Raw genomic sequence first — 21,214 nt, forward strand, 5'->3', positions numbered from 1 at the left:
TATTTATAGAAACTATTTCAACAGATCACAGATTTAAAACTGAAATTGATCTTAGAAGCCACTCAGTCCAAATTTATAAGTGTCTGAGGTAGGATTTGCACCAAGGTATTTATATTCTAAGAGTGTTACTCTCCACTGCATCACCTAAGAGGTGTCCATCAAATAAGAATGGATAAACAATTTAAGTTATATGAATGTAATGGAATATTATTATACTGCAAGAAATAATGAAAGAGAGAGATCCACGGAATCCTGAGAAGACTTGTATGATCTGATGAAAAACAAACTAAGGATAAATCAAAACTATCAATATAACAATAACAGTATTGTTTAAAAAAAAAAAAAAGTGACTGAAAGATTTCAGAAATATGATGGATGAAATGACCAACTATCCCTCCACAGAAGTTGGAAATTTCCTTCATGATAAAGCATATTACAAATCTCTTCACAGAAAGGTAATGCTCTCTTTTATGTTAAAAAATATGTTAAATCCAATATATGTATACATATTTATACAGTTATCTTGCTGCACAAGAAAAATCGGATCAAGAAGGAAAGACAAACTGGGAAAGAAAACAAAATGCAAGCAAATATCAACAAAAAGAGTGAAAATGCTATGTTGTAGTCCACACTCAGTTCTCATAGTTCTGTCTCTGAGTGTAGATGGCTCTCTTCATCGCAAGATTATTGGAACTGATTTGAATCATCTCATTGTTGGAAAGAGCCACGTCCATCAGAATTGGTCATTGTATAATCTTGTTAAAATGATCTCCTAGTTCTGCTCATTTCACTTAGCATCAGTTCATCTAAGTCTCTCCAGGCCTTTGTGAAATCATCCTGTTAGTCATTTCTTATAGAACAATAATGTTCCATAACATTCATATAACCACAATTTATTCAGCCATTCTCCAACTGATGGGCATCCACTCAATTTCCAGTTTCTTGCCAATACAAAAAGGGCTGCCGCAAACATTTTTGCACAAGTGGGTCCCTCAGAAAGGTAATGCTCTTAAGATGAGATATGCAGTGGATTTGTTATGCATATTTGTTAGAAGGATTTTGTTTTTTTGAGGTGAGAAAGAGGGAAGGACTAAAAAATAGTATAGTCAAAAAAAGAAAAAAGTTGTAGAAGTAAACAGAAATAAGTTCAGAAAGAAATACTGTCTATAAGGACAGCTTTGAAAATAACATAATATATTTGAAAAGAAAAGCAATTTATACATACTAGAGACTGCAGCTTTGTATATTATTCTCATTATCTGCCATGGAAATCTTTATTTTATTTGATGTTTAGTAAGTTTGGAATTTAAAAATATGTAATATAATCTGATTTCAGTAATATAGAGAGTTGGAAATAGGATAGCAAATAGTTCTGTAGGCCTGAAAGCCCCAGTCATGACTCTGGGTTTTCCTCTTGCTTCCCTGAGGATAGTCCTATTTCCAAAAAAAGGTTTCAGCTCCATGTGTTGTTTCCCAAATAGGCTTTTCTCTGATAGGATGCATAAGGATGGGGTTTGGGGGTGGGATAGTAAGTCCCTTGGCTCTGAACGTTATAAGTAGGGCTTTGCCTGCAGGAAGGAAGTTAGATGCTATGACTTGAAGTCTAATGTTTATAATGAAATGTTAGTATAGCCTAAAAAAGCCTCTCTCAGCTGTTGGTCTGGGCCCTCAGGTCTCACCAGAGTGCTTCATTCCAAGCCATAAAGACTAAGCAACAAAAAAGTGCTGCTACAACTGTGCCAAGTTCCCACCTCTCCTGACGGGCTTCTCATATCTTGATTTAAGAGAATATAGTTAAATGTCATTTCAAGCTGGTCCAGAATTCCCATCTCTTTTGACTTTTAGTCTCATCACCATAATTCAGGTCCTTATGACCTTTCATACATATCAACTGTTCTCCCTGCCTCAAGTCTCTCCTCACTCCAATCTATCCTCAAGTCAATACTGCTGTCAGTACTCCTTGTCTGAACCAGACTGCAAACTATCTTGAGTTGTGAGTCACCTATGATTCTGGATAAATAAGTTCCTCTCTCACAGACTGTTTCATTATCAGTAAAACAGGAGAATTGGACTTAAGGTGACTCCTATCTCTGCCTCCACTTCTCCACTCACTTCTAAGCCCTCTGTAATCTGATTTTTACCTAATAATTCAGCTAAAAATGCCCTGCCCAAAATTACCCATGATTCAATTGTCAGATCTAACAACCACTCCTCAATTCTTCTTGACCTCTCTGCAGCATATTATATGATCACTTTCCCTTTCATCACATTTTTTCTCTTATAGGTTTTTGGGACACTCATCTCTCTTGGTTTCTCTCCTGTCTGACTGACTACTCTTTCTCCTTTGCTGGATCTTCCTCTAGCTCATACTCACTAACCACTAAGGCCTTGCCCTGGGTCCCCTTCTCTTTTCCCACTATATTATCTTGGTGATCTTATCAGTTGCCCAGGCTTTAGTTATCACTTCTATACAGACAGCTCCTAGTCTCTCTCCTGAACTCTGGCCTTGCCATCACCAAGTGAATCTAAAACATTTCAAAATCAATTTCTATTAGTTATCTCAAACTCATCATATTCAAAACAGAACTCTTTATCTTTTCCCTCAAACTGTTCCTTGTTCTGAACTTTACGCTTTCTATTAAGGGTGCTAGTATGTAATGTTCTCTGGTTTGGTTTCCTGGGGGTCTTGGGAGGTCTTGGGAACAGCCTTCATTTCAGTTCATAATCACTATGAGAACACCAAGGGGTTAAAGTCCGAATCCTTTATTATCTCTTTGCCTGAGGCTGGGCAGTTTTCTGGAGAGCCTTTCAGTCTGGCCTTGGTCTTAGTAGGGGAAGTGCAGGAGGCTAGGCCAGCCACCAGGAAGATCGGAGGATCAAATTGAATTTCTCCCCTTAGTTCTGAGAGCTTAAGCTCCTGCCTCCAGTACTTTGTCTTCTCTGTCTCTCCTCTGAGGGCTTATATGCTTTACACTGAGTATAAACCAATCATTATATCACTAGAAAACCATTATTTGTTATAAGATTAAATCAGTCATACTGAACCATGCTAAACTAGATAACCATTGTCTCACAGATTCCACTTAGTACTTTGTAAGCATCTTTGTTTCAATTTTAGAGTTCTGGCTCATAACACTAGCATCCTCCCAGGCACCCAGGATTGCAGTATTTATGTTATACTTGACTTCTCCTAACTTTTACTCACTCCACATATCTAATTTCTTGTTAAATCTTATCATTTGATCTTCATATCTCATATATGTTCCCTTCTCTCAGAAGAAGATCAAGAGAGCAATTTCTAGTTCTAGTTATTGATCACAAAATAGAAAATTTTGATTATCCCAAATTAAAAAGTTTCTGCACAAACAAAACTAATGCAAACAAGATTAGAAGGGAAGTAACAAATTGGGAAAACATTTTTACAGTTAAAGGTTCTGATAAAGGCCTCATCTCCAAAATATACAGAGAATTGACTTTAATTTATAAGAAATCAAGCCATTCTCCAACTGATAAATGGTCAAAGGATATGAACAGACAATTTTCAGATGACGAAATTGAAACTATTTCCACTCATATGAAAGAGTGTTCCAAATCACTACTGATCAGAGAAATGCAAATTAAGACAACTCTGAGATATCATTACACACCTGTCAGATTGGCTAAGATGACAGGAACAGATGGTGATGAATGTTGGAGGGGCTGTGGGAAAACTGGTACACTGATGCATTGTTGGTGGAGTTGTGAAAGAATCCAACCATTCTGGAGAGCAATCTGGAATTATGCCCAAAAAGTTATCAAAATGTGCATACCCTTTGACCCAGCAGTGCTACTACTGGGCTTATACCCCAAGGAAATACTAAAGAAGGGAAAGGGACCTGTATGTGCCAAAATGTTTGTGGCAGCCCTTTTTATAGTGGCTAGAAACTGGAAAATTAATGGATGCCCATCAATTGGAGAATGGTTGGGTAAATTATGGTATATGAATGTTATGGAATATTATTGTTCTGTAAGAAATGACCAACTGGAGGAATACAGAGAGGCTTGGAGAGACTTACATCAACTGATGCTGAGTGAAACGAGTAGAACTAGGGGGTCATTATACACTTCAACAATGATACTGTATGAGGATGTATTCTGATGGAAGTGGATATCTTCAACATAGAGAAGAGCTAATCCAATTCCAATTGACCAATGATGGACAGAATCAGCTACACCCAGAAAAGGGACATTGGGAAATGAGTGTAAACTGAGAGCATTGGGGTTTTTTTTGTTTTGTTTTGTTTTGTTTTGTTTTGTTTTGTTTTGTTTTGTTTTGTTTCTCTTCCCAGATTATTTTTACCTTGCGAATACAATCCTTCCTTTGCAACAACAACAACAAAATTCGGTTCTGCACATATATATTGTACCTAAGATATACTTACTATAAGATATTTAATATGTATGGGAATGCCTGCCATCTAGGGGAGGGGGTGGAGGGAAGGAGGGGAAAAACTCTGAACAGAAGGGAGTACAAGGGATAATGTTGTAAAAAAAAAAAAAAAAACAAAAACAACAACAACAAAAAAAAACAACCTACCTATACATATGTACTGTCAAAGAAAATGTTATAATTATAAAAATTAATAAAAAAAATTGGAAACAGAAAAAAAATTTCTAGTTCTAGTGTGAAAATTGCAAGGGGCAAGGCACAAGGTGCACGTGATGAAATCACAATGTCTCACAATGGCATTCTCTTTGTCCAAATGGGACCTTTATTTATGAGAAAAGATCATGGACAAAATCCAAAGATGATTTTGTGGTATGCTTTGGAAAGTGGCAACTTTAATAATTCAGAGGAAAGAGAAAAAGATAAAAGTGGGATCTTGGGAGTAACAAGGATGTGTACTGAAAAGTTGGGACTGTCTTAAAGACAATAAGAGAGTCTGGGAAAGTGTGGGTGGCCATCATAGTTGTCTTAAAGATTGTTGTAACTGTTTTTACACATGCTAACTAGATAGTCACAAAGTTTGGAGTTCCAGACCATGGAAAACCAAATGGGCCAATTTAAGAATGTCAGCCTCACATTATTGAGACTGTGGAGGTTAATTAAGACTTTCAGGACAGTATGAGAATAATGGAGTTGCCAGGATGGGCATTTTAGCAATTCCTAAGAATAAGCTGGCCCAGCCCCCAAGCTAGTCCAGAATTCCCATCTCTTTTGACTCTTATACTCATCACCATAATTCAAATCCTCACCACCTTTCATACATACCAACGTTCTCCCTGCCTCATCTCTCCTCATTCCAATCCATCTTCAACTCTATTTCCATAGTGGTTTTTACAGGCTTCTTATACTTTACCCACTTCTGCCCACTCTAGGATCCAGCTGCAACTATCCTACTTGCTGTTGTGTGAATTTATACCCTCTGTCCTCTCCAGTTAGAAGGAGGCTCCCACCTCAATATCCCTGGAGATTCAGGAGGTAGAATTTCAGAGTTGGTGAATCTTTAAAGAAGATGAATTTCTATAAGCAATGATAACATATACCATTCTGGAGACCAATTTAGAACTATGCCCAAAGGGCATACTCTTCGATCCAGTAGTCTCGTTACTGGCTCTTTTTCCCAAAGAGATCATAAAAAAGGGAAAGGAACCCATATATGCAATCATATTTGTGGCAGCCTTTTTTGTAGTGGCAAGGAACTGGAAATTGAGTATATGTACATCAGTTGGGGAATGGCCAATTTAAGATATGTGAAGGTTATGGAATATTATTGTTCTAAAAGAAAGGATGAATAAGCTGATTTTAGAAAGTCCTTGAACAATTTATAAGAACTAAGGCTGAAAATGAAAATTCACAAATGAGAGATAAAATGTGTGAGAAACAGCAAAGAGCCCCAGGATCACTGGATTGTGGAGTATATGGGGGAATGAGTAGGAAGTAAGTATAAAAAACTGCAAAAAGGGCAAACAAATAAGTACAAGATTTTAGGAAGGACATTAATAAACCAGAGTATTCTACAGAAGGGAGACTAAGTTGGTGAAGGGAATAAATGACTAAGACTATGATTCATGAAAAGTAATAAATATATGGAAGTGTCTAGAAATGTTTAACCTGGAGAATATTTTTTAATCTTTTGTTTTTGTTTTTTTATTAATTTTATAATTATAAAACATTTTTGACAATACAAAAAAAAAAAAAAAAAAAAGAACTAAGGCTGAGTGAAACAAGTAAAATCAGGAATACAGTGTACATGGTAATAGCAAGTGCAGTGATCAACCATGAAAGATTTGGTTCTTCTCAGGAGTTCATTGATCCAAGGCAATCCCAATAAAGTTTGGATAGAAAATGCCATCTGCATCCAGAGAGACAACTGTGGAGAATGAATGTAAATCAACACTATGTTCCTTTTTTCCCTCCTTTTTCTTCCATTTTTTTTCCCTTATGGGTTTTCTCTTTTATTCTGATTTTTCTCTCCCAACATGATTCAGAGAATTGTTTTTTTTTATAATTTTTTTTTCACAGTATATATGCATGAGTAATTTTTTTATAATATTATCCCTTGTATTCATTTTTCCAAATTATCCCCTCCTTCCCTCTACTCCCTCCCCTTGATGACAAGCAATCCCATACATTTTACATATGTTACAATATAACCTAGATATAATAATATAATATATGTGTGTAAATAGAATTTTCTTGTTGCACATTAAGTATTGGATTCCGAAGGTATAAGTAACTTGGGTAGATAGACAGTAGTGCTAACAAGAATTGTGTTTTTTTAAAAAAATTAATGTACATGTATAATTACAAAAATTAAGAAAGTAATTTAAAAAAAGTAAAAAGAAAAGGAAAAGAATGATGAACAGACTGATTTCAGAAAAGCCTAGAAAGATCTATGTGAACTGATGCTGAGTGAAGCAAGCAGAATCAGGAGAACATTGTACACAATGCCAGTAATAACAAGATTATGTGATGATCAACTGTGATGGACTTGGCTCTTTTCAACAATGAGATGATTCAATAGACTTGGGATGGAAAATGCCAGTCACATCCAGAAAGAAACTATAGACAACGTGGATCAAAGAATAGTATTTTCACCTTTTTTTCTTTCTTTCTTATGCTTTCCTTCTCTTTTGCTCTGTTGTTGTTGTTGTTTTTTTTTTTTTTTTTTTTTTTTTTTGTACAACATAACAAATGTGGATATATGGTTAAAAGGGTAGCACATATTTAACTAATATTGCTTGCTATCTTAGGGAGGAGGAGAGAGAAAAAATTGGAACACTTTGCAAAAATGAATGTTGAAAACTACCTTTACATGTATTTGGCAAAATAAAATACTATTGAGGGAAAAAAATCATTCCAGTCTATCTTTACTTCTGTAAGGGAGTGCTTTGTAGTTGTATTCATATAATTCCTGTATGTGTCTTGTTACATGGACTTCCAAGTATTTGATAACATTCAATTTAAAAGTAATTTTGTCAGGGGCAGCTAGGTGGCGAAATGGATAGAGCACCAACCCTGAATTCAGGAGGACCTGAGTTCAAATCTGGTCACACTTCCTACCTGTGTGACCCTGGGCAAGTCACTTAAGGAAGTAATCTTGTCCTGGATATTTCTTCTTTGAGAGTTCATTTGTAGCTTTATAAATTTTTTTTCCCCCAGAAGTTGGGTTGTTAAAATTATCTAATTTTTTTCTATTAATCTAGGTATGTAGTAAAAGTATTATATACTTAGTATTCGTTTCCTTGCATCCATTCCAGTAGAAGTATTCTTCCATTAGCATCTAGTTATCCATTCTGTTGGCATATAATTGGGCACAATCATCTTTATGATTTCCTTTATTTACTTTTATTATGAATTTTCCTTTTCAGTTTTTGATATTGGCAATGTATTTTATATTCCCTTCTTAATTGAGGTTTTTAATTGAGAGGAGTATTGGAGGTGAAAGGGCTTAGAACAGTGGTTTATTTATTTTTTTCTTTTTTTTCAGAATAGTTGTTTAAAAAAAGACATACACTGAAGATAAGAGGAAGGATATTCAGAAAGCAATATGGATAAATGTAATACATATATATATATATATATATACATATATATATATATTAAAAAGTGGTATGAAATGGAGAATGATGCTATGATGTAGAATTACCTTTTTGGTGTTTAAATTAGGAATGATTCTTTTAAAAAACTTAAATTTAAGAAGAAAAAAAAACTAACCAGTGATTGGCAAAAAGGGCAATTACTTTTAGTCTTGATGGTTATCTGTTCAATATCTTTAATTACTATGGGATTCTCCAGGGATCAATGGATATACTGTAATCTATCATCTGTTCTGACTGTTCCTTTGTAACATATAGGCATAGTAAAGCAAAATGAATCTATATAGAGTCCATGTCTAAAAATGTATTTCTCTTTCTGCCTTTGGAGACCATCACCCTTCCTATGAGGATGTGAGTAGCATGTTTTATCATAAGTCTTTGGAAGAAGTCATTGATCAGAGTTGTTAATCTTTTCAGAGTTGTTTTTCTTTTACAATGTTGCTGTTCTAAATTCTTGTCTTGGTTTCACTTATGTCATTCTGTATCAATTCATACTTTCCAGGATTCTCTAAAATTATCTCTTTTATCATATCTAATAATGTAATGATATTCCATTATGTTTATATACCACAATTGTTTAATCATTCTCCAGCTGAGAGACAGATTTTTCCCCCTGAGGCAATTTAGCATTGCATCATCATATATTTCCTTATAATTGCTCAAATACATTTACCTTCCTTGGTTTTTTTGGGTTCATATGTTTGGATTTTCAAGGTTCTCTATTCCATCACATATCCATTTTTTCCTCTGTAGAATTATATTCAGCATTACAGTACATGCTATTTATATTGGTAAGCCTATATTCATTGGCTTTTGGAATACTGTATTCCAAGGTTCCTTGTTTATGTTCTTATGTGATTCTGACTGTGGTCCCTTGACCACAGTAGTTACTTGAACTAATTTTTTTCTGGATGCTTCCAGTATAATTTTTTTCTATATTTTGGCTATGGTATTCCCAGAACTATTTTTGTTTGTTTCTTTCGGAAATTCGTTCTCCTAGTGGATTTTTTTCCATCTTAATTTTGTCCTCTGGTTCTAATTTTTAAAAAGAATTTTCATGGTGCAGCTAGAATCAGGAGGACCTGAGTTCAAATCCTACCCCAGATATTGACACTTGACACTTACTAGATTTGTGACCCTGGCAAATCACTTGACCCCAATTACCTTGCCCCTGCCTCCAAGGGAAAAAAAAATTTTCTTTTTTAAAAAATAGCTTTTTATTTTTCAAAATACATGCTAAGATAGTTTTTAATATTGACCCCTGTACAACTTTGTGCTCCAAATTTTTCTCCTTCCATCCCCACTTTTCCCTTTCTCTAGACAGCAAGCAATACTATGTAGCTTAAACATGTGCAATTCTTTGAATATATTTCCATATTTATCATGCTGTGTAAGAAAAATCAGATCAAAAGGGGAAAAAATGAAAAAGAAAAAAATGACAAGCCAACAAATAATAACAACAAAAAAGGTGGAAATACTATGTGGTGATCCACATTCAGTTTCCATAGTCCTCTCTCTGGATGTGGATGGCACTTCCATCACAAGTCTACTGGATTTACCTTAATCATCTCATTGTTGAAAAGAGCCAAATCCATCATAGTTGATCGTCACAAAATCTTGTTGCTGTGTACAGTGTTCTTTTGGATCTACTCATTTCACTTAGCATTGTTTCATGTAAGTCTTTCTAGGTTTTTCTGAAATCATCTTACTCATAATTTCTTATAGAACAATAATATTTCATAACATTCATATACCGTAATGTATTCAGCCATTCTCCAACTGATGGGCATCCACCCACTTTCTAGTTCCTTGCCACTATAAAAAGGGGTGCAACAAACATTTTTGTACATGTGGATTCTTTTTCCTTTTTTATGATCTCTTTGGGATACAGACTCAGTAGGGATGCTGCTGGATCAAAGGATATGCAGATTTATGGCCCTTTGGACATAGTTTCAAATTGCTCTCCAGAATGGTTGGATTATTTCACAAGTCCACCAACAATGTATAAATATTCCAATTTTTCCCCCATCCCCTCCAACACTTATCATTATCTTTTGTTGTCATCTTAGCCTGTGAAAGGTATGAAGTGGTATCACAGAGTTGTCTTGATTTGTGTTTCTCTAATCAGTAGTGATTTACATGTGACAAGAAATGGTTTTAAATTTTTCACCTCAAAAATTGTTCATATCCTTCGACCATTTATCAATTATGATTTGTAGAGAAATTTTCTCCTCAGTGAGATTATGTACTTTTTTTTTTTTTTTTTGCTGAGGTAATTGGGATTAAGTGACTTGCTCAGGATCACACAGCTAGGAAGTGTTAAGTGTCTGAGAACAGATTTGAACTCAGATCCTCCTGACTTCAGGGCTGGTGGTCTATCCCCTGCACCACCTAGTTGCCCCTGTACTTTTTTTTTTTTTTTTTAACCATGTGGCCAAATGATTTTTAAGAATTTATTTCTTTGGCATTTTTGGTGTGCCTTCTTTACCAGGCTATTAATTCACTTAAAATTTTTTTGCATTGCTCTTATTCCTTTTTCCAATTTTTTTCTCTACTGCCTTTATTCAACATTTAAAATAATTTCTTTTGTTCTTTTTTTTTTAACATTTTATTTATTTAACTTATTTTTATTTATTTTGCTCTTTAAAAAAATTCTTTCTTCACCTCTTCTATGAATTTTTGTTGGGCTTGTGTCCAATCTGCATTTTTCTTTACAGGTTCACTTGCATTGTTTTCAAGTCCTCATCTTTTTGTAAATTTGTATCTGAGCTTCTATGTTACTATAGTAGCTTTTTGTAATTGTTCTTTTTTTGCTTACTCATTTTCCAGGATATTTTTGACTTTGAACTCTTATTTTTTTTTTTTTTTTTTTAGGGTTGGCCTCTGCTTACATCTGGGTGTGGGAGGTGATTGTCCTGAGCTTCAGCTTTTTAGTTACGCTGTTTTCACAGCTAGGCCTGGGTGCCTATAGGTAATTAGTGCTTTCAAAGTGGTATGACGTGTAATTTGATCTGGTCACTGGCCTTCTGTTTTGTACTCTGGTTCTTATCCAGGTATGGCCACTGCTTCCTCACGACTGCAAGTGCTCCTCTCCACCCTGCAATTGCAGCCCATACTCAGGTAGGTCCCTTGCTTACTCACTGTAACATGGAACTATATACTAGGCAATGGAGATGATGAAGTGGCATCTGATCTTGTGCCCCATGCTAACACAGGGGTCCACGTGTAATCTCTTTCTGACCAGGTATTTGGTGTCAAAGTTACATTCAAAATTGAATTCAGAAGTTTCAATTGGAGATTAATGAAAGTAAAGATATAATTTTTTCCCATCCAAGTTCACAGCTTCTTTGAAATTTTCCCTTGATCCCAAATGGTTAAAAACCTCTAGTGTTGAGAGGAAAGAGAAGGCACCCAGGGCAGAGGTCTGGGTGATACCATTGAGTAGTTAGCAAGACCTAAATGAAGATCCAGCAAATGACAATGAAGAGTGGTCAATTTAAGTAGGAGAACTAGGAAAGAACAGTGTTATCAAAACCTTCAGTGGAGAAAATATCCAGAAGAGAAAAAAAAAACAAAAAACACCAAAAGTTGAAGAGAAAGAAAAAAATGGATATGGTTTGAAAAAAAGCTATTAGACTCAGTAATTAAGAGATCATTGGTAATTTTAAATAGGTCAGTTTCAATTGAATGATAATTAAATAAAGAGTTAAAAAAGGAGAGGTAGTACAGAGATGTATAATCAATGCCTTTCTTAAAAGATTTATATATAAGACAGGAAAGAGAGCAAATAAAGGTGGTTTTTTAAGCTTGAAGAAACATGGATGTATTTGTAGGTAGAAGAGAAATCAATAGAAGGAAAGAGATTGAAGATTAGAAAAAGAATGGGGACAAGAATGAAGATAATCAATATGCTGGAGAAAACAGGAAGGAACAGGTAAAGAGTATCTGTAGTTTGGTAGCCCTTGGCCAAGTATCTGAAACAGCAGTGGACAAGATAGTGAAGGAACATGTCTGAATGATATAAAATGAAAAGAAGGGGAAAAGAGGAAACTCTCAGTGAGTGGCCTTAATTTTTTCAATGAAATATGAGGTCAGATCTTCATCAGAGAAGGTGGGGGGAAAGAATACTTGTTCAATGCTTCAGAAAAAACAAGAAGATTTGGAATAGTTACTATAGAGTTGACAGTAAAGTATTTAGGAAGCAGTAAACAGCTAGATCTTCATTAATGAGACTAATAAACCTCTTGAAATAGTTGAATATTTTTGAATTTGCAATATTCAAAGTTATAATTATGTAAAATATGTTAATTTCTTCTAGTTCACAGAAAATATGGAGTGCAAATTTTAATAATGTGACCACTGCAAGAAATTTATTATTTGTACTAATAAGAATCTAACTCTGATTCTCTTGAAGCAGTAAAGGCCCAACTGAAATTAGGGACATAAATTTATAGTAGACCCAATCATCATAGTTTATGCTTTTTCTCTCTTCATTCAGCATAATTTTAATAGGGGCAAAGGAAGGAGGTGGCAGGAATTATTTAGGGTTGGGGTTAGGCAAGGAATTCAAGATTAGAGAACAGTGTAGAATTGAACTTCTCTAAGGTTTCAAGATATAGTGCAGGAATGATAACTTGGGAAAGAATTGAGTGGTGAGGGGAATGGAAATTATAGTGAAGATGAAATATATAGTTGGAGTTTTGAAGCATAAAGAAAAATAAGATGATTAAAAATGATCAAGATCAAGAAATTCCAGAATTCATTAACATGAAAATGATGTGTGTGAACAAAATCAAGAGTATTATTTTCTCTGTGTGTAGCTAAACTAGAGTGAAGAAGTAGAGTATGGGAATTGAGTAGCTTCAGATTTTGGGAAGTTAGGATATTTGAGGGACCATTAATATGTACTTTGAAGCCTCCTAATATGAAGGTAGGAGTTGGGGTAGAGAGACTGTGGGTCATGTATTGAACTCATTAAGTAAAAAAAGATAATGCATTGGGTTTTGATAGTATCTGTCAGTATCTGGATTGGTTAAATAAGTTTGGATAGCATGAGTCTCAAAGTAAGAGAGATTTCTGTATTGATGATGGTAGTAAAGGAAGTCTGGAAATGATGAATGGGGAGCAAGAAAGCAGCCAGGTGACTTAGTGGATAGAGCCCTGGGCCTAGAGTTAAGAAGACTGGAATTAAAATCTGGTCTCACATTTAGTAGCTGTGTGATTGCTGCCTTAACTTACTAACGAAGGAAATGGCAAAACCCACTCCATTTTCTTTGCCGAAAGAATTTTGTGTATAATAGGGGCCACAGAGCCATGAAGAGTTGGATAGGACTGAACAACTTAAGGTAGCTTTGTAGAGTAGTAGATAAAATACCAGACCAGAAGTCAGAAAGACTCATCATCCTGAGTTCAGCTTTGACCTCAGACACTAGTTTTGTGACCCTGAGCAAGTCACTTAACCCTAATTACCTCAGTTTCTTCATTTATAAAATTAGCTGGAGAAGGAAATGGAAAATAACTCCAGTAACACCTAAAAGGGGTTTTGAAGAGTTAGACACAAATGAAAAATGACTGAACAGCAACAAGAAAATAATTGAGGGTCACTTTTGACATTTTTGGCCTACCTATAACTAGGAGTATTCCAAATATCTTGTATGATCAGTATGAGAGAAAAGGTAGCAGTGTCAATCAGGAGAGAATCAGGTCTCAGTGAATGCTAGAAAGTGGAAGGATTGAGAATGTAAGAATGTGTGTGTATGTGTGTATATGGTTCCCCAGAATAAATTTTGGGAACACATATCCCAATTAGGCATATAATAAGGAATTAAAAGGATTTTTATAGTCCTAAATCAATCAGTTGTCTGGGATCAAGGGCTGATTCTGAAGTGAGGTTGGGGAGGTAAGGAAGGCAATATAAGAATCAACCTAATTTTAGTCCAGGAGCAATCTGCTATCTTTTTGTTGGCTGCCTGAAAAGAAATAGTGTTTTAGTAATCTTGTACTTTGCCTGTCCTCAAGGAGAGGCAAATTCTTCTGTTTGGCATTTAAAACCATTCTGGCTCTGATGTTTCTTTCCAGCCCAATTTCACATTATTTCCCATTCACACAGTCAAATGAACCTTACTGTTTCCTATATGTGAAACTCCATATGAAGTAGGTTGTGGTCCCTTTAAGAAACTGGTTTGTGATCCTTTCAAATTAATTTGTGATTCAGATTACTCCCAGATCCTGGCTGATGCATTATCAATTCAAGAAGCTAAGACCTTTGATTCACAAATCCTGGTCAAAAGCACCCTTTTGAATTCCAATAGGAGATTGGGGCTTGTCCCAGCCCCCACTGGATCTGAGCCAACTTGGGACTCCACCCACAGGCCCTTTTACTTAAATCTCTCATTATAAAAAGAGCCAAACTAAAATCCTCTCTTTGCAGAGGTTCCAAACATGTCACCCTATACTTGGCACGCCAAGGGTCTCTGCCCACTGGAATACTGTTTCCAGTGCCCTCTTCTCTTTATCCTCACCTATTTTCTTAACTAGACTTTAACCTTACTTCCAATCCCCATAATAAATCTCTTTTATCAATGTAGGTTTTCAGGTCTATAAATTCCTTTGCAGGGGACTCTTGCACTGCCAGAAGGGAGTTCCCCAAAACTCCCTACCCTTGTACTGGATGCTGAGGGGTTGCAGGGGAGCTCCATTTGACTCCCTGAAGCCCGAACCTGCTACTAGATCTTATTTAATTCCCTGACCAATTTCATTTGGGTTCCCCAAATCTAAAAACCTCATCACATCTTCTGTCTCCCTGCTTTTAGGCAGGGTGTCCCCCATGCTTGGAATACTTTCCCTTCTTGCTTTCACTCCTTACAATACCCATTTCCCTTTAAAGCTCAATTGAAGTGCCATGCCTACATACTTCCTTTTCTGATGGCCCCAACCTCCTGCACAATTATTTTGTATTTACTTTGTATATCTTTTATATTTATCTATTCTCTGACATATTGTGCTCCTCTCTCCTAATAGGCTGATGGCAAGGATTATTTCATTTTTGTCATTATTCTGTATGTAGGCTCTTAAAAAATGTTTGTGGAATATAAGTAAATGGACATGAAAGTATTTTGAAACCTGAAAGTTCTAGAGAAAGGTGAGCAGTCATCTAGTGTAAAACTCTCATTCTAGAAGAGGAAATGGAAAACTAGAAAGGCTTAAAGACTTGCTGAGCTTACCCAGACAGTTTGTGGTAGGTGTCCTGGGTTCTTTTCACTGCACCTTTCACTTCCAGATTTTCCATGTTTTATACAGACAAAAATTGCCTTATTACACCCTCTATTCAAGGTCAAAATATTATTTTATGTTTAAAGAAGAGGAACTAATATATTAGACCCACCCAAGGTTTAGACAGAATCTCATAGGCAGTTTCCACATTGCATAAAGAGAACTTCATTCCCTACTTCCTTTCTGTCTTTTTTCCAAGCTCTTATTGTCAGCCACATCTCATAGAAAGGAAGGAGGCACCTGAAGTCTGGGACCTGGAAGATAGGGTAGGGATGTCTGCAGGATAGGAAATGGGGTATTCAGTCTTTTGGTTCCCTGCCCAGGGTCATCCAAGACAATTAAATTTCAAGCTAACAGCTGTATGAAGAGGAATCTGCGCTACAGATCACAGAAGTCTTTGCTTAAGAGATCTTCAGTGTTCACAGAACTACCCTGTTTTGTTTTGTTTTGTCTTATTTTATTTTAATATATAAAGCCAGGGACTCCCTATGGTGCTTTGAACATCTCTTTCTTTGGTGTCATTTATATAATCACAGTGGGTGCCATATCCTCAATTTGCAAAAACAAAGCATGGAAGAGGACCTGGAACTGAACATTGCCTTCCTCAATACTAACCCTAGATATAAATGAATGAATGAAGAACATTTAATAGACATCTACTATGTGTCAGATATTGAGCTAAACACTAAATATACAAAGAGAAAAAGCCAGATAGCTCCTGTCTTCAAGGAACTTATTAATGTATGCCCAGGTTAATATGTATAGGATGTATACAAAACAAATACATAGTTTTGGGGCAGGGTACCAACAATTGGGGTAATAAGGAAAGTCTTGAAGAAAGAGGCACTTGAAACTGAATTTTAAAGCTACTTGCCACCATCAAAGAGGATATCCAGTGCAGAATCAAAATCAAAGGATTTCTTCTAAGTGGTAAAGTAATCCCAATATTCCTATTTGTCAATCTTATTGTGCTGATTGCATTAAAACATTTCAGAGCTTTCTATATGAGATTCATAGTCAAGAGTTTGACCTTATCAAATATCTTGGACAGAAACTCCAGGTTTACAGAGCACTTTTCTTGCAACAATGAAAAGTTGGGCCCAAACTGATAATTATGGAGGAGTTATCTCTAGGAAATTGTGCAGTGCTTTTAATGTTCCCCAGGGGCTTTCTGGAAACAAAGGTCCATTCAAAAACATTCTTCCATTGATGTTGTAAAGCTATGATTTACAGATCACTATAAATTCCATCGAAGGTCACTCAAAGAGAAATGAAGAGGAGCATGTTGGATTTAAGGAAGCTGCAGCGTATTAGCAGCTAAGAATTGTCTAAAAGAAATACCACACACTTACGAACTCAGACCAATGTGGTGACCAAACACAATTTCAAAGGACTGATGATGAAACCTGATACCCACTTCCTGACTAGGTGGTTGTGATAGAGTCAAGATGCAAAATGAAACATACATTTTTGGATAGTGCATAGACAAAGCATGAATTTGATTTGTTTGCTTATTCATATTTGTTACAAGGGTTTTTATTTTCCCCCTCCAGTGTGTGTGAAGAGAATTTGGGAAAGATAAAACGTCTTTTTTGCTTGTTAATTTTTTAATTTTAAAGTATCATTAAATATATCCCCAGGGAAAAATGCATAATCCCATATTCTGTCAGGAGAACTTGAATAAACACCTTAAGACATTTTATATAGACCCCTAGAAAGGACTTGAATGGGATGTCATCTATATCTCTGGAGAGAATAACCTACATACATATGATCACAGATCCATTGAAAAAATAGAGAGATCGAAGTTAAATGTGTTGGATATTTTGAATATTTTAGTCACTTTTTAGTTATTCTAAATTGCTTTTTAGAATGGTCAGATCCACAAATAATGTATTTGCTTTTCCACAACTTTAACTGTATTGACTGATCTCATCTTTTATCACTTTTGCCAATTTGCTAAGCATGAGTTGAAACCTCGTTTTTGTTTTGATTGGCATTTATATTATTAGTAATCATTTGGAGCAGAATTTCAAGTAGTTAGGCACATTGTTTATTTCCAGTTTTTTTGTTATTACAGATAGTACTACTGGTAATATTTTTCATAAGATAGATCATTAAACTAGAGTAGAGGATTATGTTGGTAAAAAAAGTCATGATAATAAAAATGATCATGATAATAGTAATAGTAGCTATTATTATATAGTGCTTTGAGTTTTATGAAGCATTTCTATTTACTGTCTCATTTGATTATTAGAACAGCTTTATGATAATAGTGTTACTATTATAATTTCTCCCAATTTACAGATTGGGAAACTGAAGCTTATAGAGAGATGAGAAGACTTGGGCAGATTTACATAATTAGTATCAGGCCTGGACCTTAGATTCAAGTCTTCTGATCACAAGCATTTGAGCCTTTTAATTTGAGATTTCAGATTTTAAGAATCTTTTGATTTAAAGTAAATAATTCTTTCTATTATATCATACTGCCTCTTTGCCAACTAGTATAGTTTCCAAAGAGTGGGTGAATAAGCTACTGGAGATATTGTAGCAATAGCAGTTCTAGTAGAAGGTCTGAGGAGTACGCTTCTATGACTGTATTTTATTGCAGTATAGGGGTATAATCATACTGATAGGTGGCACACTTCATCCTTCCTACTCCCTTCTCTCTTCTGAAAAGGGCAGAACTGAATCTCTCTTAAGTCTTGCCTATCTTCCTATGCCCCTTTCCTTTCTTATACCAGAGGCTGGAGAGCTAATTAGCCATGTCCTTGATAATAGCTAGATTCCTTTTAACTTAATGCAATATAATAACTCTCAGGACCCCATGGATCCTTTCTCTCAAGTTTTATGGACTTTACATCAGATTAAAAGTTATAAATATGATCATTATAGCTCAGAGCCCCCAGTTAGGAAAATTTCTAACATTCAAGAGGAGGCTGTCTATCTTAATTTAAAGTTGTATGTTTCTATATCTAACCTGTGGCCTTTGGGGAGAAATCTTATTACTTACAATGTTTAGGTAAAAGAAACAAAAAATGTTCCAATATCTGTTACTGGGCAGGCAGAATTATATATAGTGGATAAAGTGCTGGACTTAATGTGAAGAGGACCCAATTTAAACCCTTTTTCAAGAATTAATTAGGGGGCAGCTAGGTAGTGCAGTGGATAGAGCACCAGCCCTGAAGTCAGGAGGACCTGAGTTCAAATCCGGCCTCAGACACTTAACACTTCCTACCTGGGAAGTCACTTAACCCCAACTGCCTCAGCAAAAAAAAAAGAATTAATTAGGTATGTGACCTTGGGAAGGTCATTTACTGTCTCCTGATTTCAGTTACTTGTATGGAAAATTATAGAGTTGATCTAGACTTTTTTTAGAGTTTCTTGCAGCCCTAGGCCTATGATTGTATGTTCTGTGTTCTGCTTAGAAGACAGACATTCAGGATTATTCCTAAATCCAGTAGATCTGCCTCAGTAACAAATGGTGCTTCATAGAGTTCCACCCACATGGAAGTAACTCTTCAAATAGGGACAGAAGGAGGAAGTTTAAACATTTGCAGCCATTTGTTGTGTGGGACTAGTTAATTTCCATTTCCAGAATTTGGGGTTTATTCTGTTATAGATCTTTTGCCACTGGGCCTCTACTATGAACCCCAAGCCAAAAAAGTTCATGAAGCAAGACCTGCACTCACATAACTGTAATTCATCTTTATAGCAAAGTCTTACCTTTCATCCTAGACAGTAATCTGCTGTGCCCAATACCCAAATCTGCTGTGTTAAGACCCAAAAATGGTTTGTTGACTATCTAAATGAATATGACTTTTGTATTATGACACATTATACAAAATGAATATAGGATAATTTTGGGAGAAGGTATGCTAACAGGTAGAGGAATCAGGAAAAGCTTCATGTTAAAGGTAGCTCTTGAACTGAGTCTGTTTTTTTTTTTTAATTTTGATTTAATTTTTTCTCAATTACATGTAAATAAAATTTTTAAATATTTGTTTTTCAAAAAAATTGTGAGAATCTTATTTTTTTCTTTCTTTCTCCTATCTCCTTGAGAAGGCAAGCAATTTGATATAGATTATACATGTATAATTATACAAAACATTTTCATGTTAGAAATGTTGCAAAAGAAAATGCAGAACAAAAAAACCCCAAGATTAATAAAGAAAATAAAAAAGTATGACTGAATCTGTATTCAGATTCCATCCATTCTTTCTGTGGATGTGGATAGCATTTTTCATCATAAGACCTTTAGAATTGTCATTGTATTGCTGAGAATAGCTAAGCCATTCAGAGTTGATCATCATATAATATTGCTATTACTATGTACAGTGTTCATTTCTTTTTGCATCAGTTCATGTAAATCTTCTCAAACTTTTCTGAAAATATCCTGCTTATCATTTATTATAGTACATTGAATTCCATTATAATCATATACTACAATTTGTTTAGCTATTCCCCAATCGATGGACATCCTTTTAATTTCCAGTTTTTTGCCACCACAAAAAAGAAATGCAATAAATATTTTTGTACATATAGGTTCTTTTCCTTTTCCTTTGATCTCTTTGGGATATAGACCTAGTAGTGACATTTCTAGGTCAAAGGGTAAGCATGGTTTTATATCTATAGGCATAATTCTAAATTGTGTTCAGTCTTGAAAAAATTAAGAATTCCAAGAATGGAAAGAGTATATGTTAGTCAATTTAGAGGTATGGCTGGTGGAAAGGCAGGAAATGGTGTGTCCTATTCCAGAAACAGCATGTTGACCAATTTGGCTATATTCAGGAGTGTGTGGAGGAGAGAACCTTATAATAATCTGAGGCAGCTAGTGGCTCAGGGCATGGAGCACTGGGCCTGGATTCAGGACAGAGTTGAAAATCTAGTCTCAGATACTTACTAGCTGGATAAGTCACTTAATCTCTGTTAGCCTTAGGTTTTCCCCATTACAAAATGGAGATTAAAATGGCACCTATATCACAGAATTGTTATGAGGATCAAATAAAGAATATTTGTCAAAAGTGCTTAGCACAGAGCTGGGCACATAATAGTCATTAGGTAAATGCTTCCTCCCTGCACCCTAATAATATTGAAAAGATAAGAAGTGTCCAGGTTGTGAAGAAATTTAAATATAAAATGAATTTATATTCCATCCTAGAAGTGATAGAGAATTACTAGAGTTTATAGAGTAAGGGACTGGTATGCTCAGACCTGGGCTTTTAGGAAAATCACTTTGATGGTTGTTCACAGGTTAAAATGAAGTGGGGGAGAGACTTGAGCTAAGGGGAGAGATCAAATAGGAAGCTATTGTCATAGCCTGAGTTGGAGGTTATGAGGGCCTGAACATGATGGTTTGATTTGGCAAATGATTGAATATATAGGGGGAATGAGAGTGAGAAGTCAAGGATAACGCTGAAATTAGGAATCTACAAGACATATAATAATGATAATAATAACTAATACTTAAAGGTTTACAAAGTATTTTACATGTTACCTCCTTTTATCCTAACAACATCCCTCTGATATATATGTTATTATTATCTCTATTTTACAGATGAGGAACCTGAGGTCAAGAGAAGGTAAGTGATTTTACTGGGGTCACATGTTTGAGGCAGAATTTAATCTCAGGTCTTCCTGACTCCAAAGCCAGCACTGTGCTACCTTTCTCCTAGGTGACTCCTTCAACAGAAACAATATTATCCTTTTTTGGGCAAAGATGATTTGATGAATTCTGTTTTGGACATGTTGAATTTGAGATGCTTATGGGACATCCAAAACAAAATGTCCAATAACTAGTTGATAACATGAGACTGTGACCCAAGAGAGACTAGTACTATAAATCTGGAAGGCATCAGCA

General features: G+C 35.4%; 1 protein-coding gene across 3 annotated transcripts in view; it reads left to right on the forward strand.

Annotated features, from left to right (window-relative positions):
- The window catches only part of MANBAL (mannosidase beta like), a 118,544-nt gene that overhangs the window by 29,656 nt on the left and 67,674 nt on the right, over positions 1–21,214 (forward strand). For all 3 annotated transcript variants that reach the window (XM_074292694.1, XM_074292695.1, XM_074292693.1), the window contains exons 3-4: positions 11,136–11,202; positions 20,912–20,936. In XM_074292694.1, the coding sequence (XP_074148795.1) occupies positions 11,136–11,202; positions 20,912–20,936 (92 nt within the window). The remainder of the gene's footprint in view (positions 1–11,135; positions 11,203–20,911; positions 20,937–21,214) is intronic.

This window comes from Sminthopsis crassicaudata, chromosome 2 (assembly GCF_048593235.1).
Source record: "Sminthopsis crassicaudata isolate SCR6 chromosome 2, ASM4859323v1, whole genome shotgun sequence".
NCBI lineage: Eukaryota > Metazoa > Chordata > Mammalia > Dasyuromorphia > Dasyuridae > Sminthopsis > Sminthopsis crassicaudata.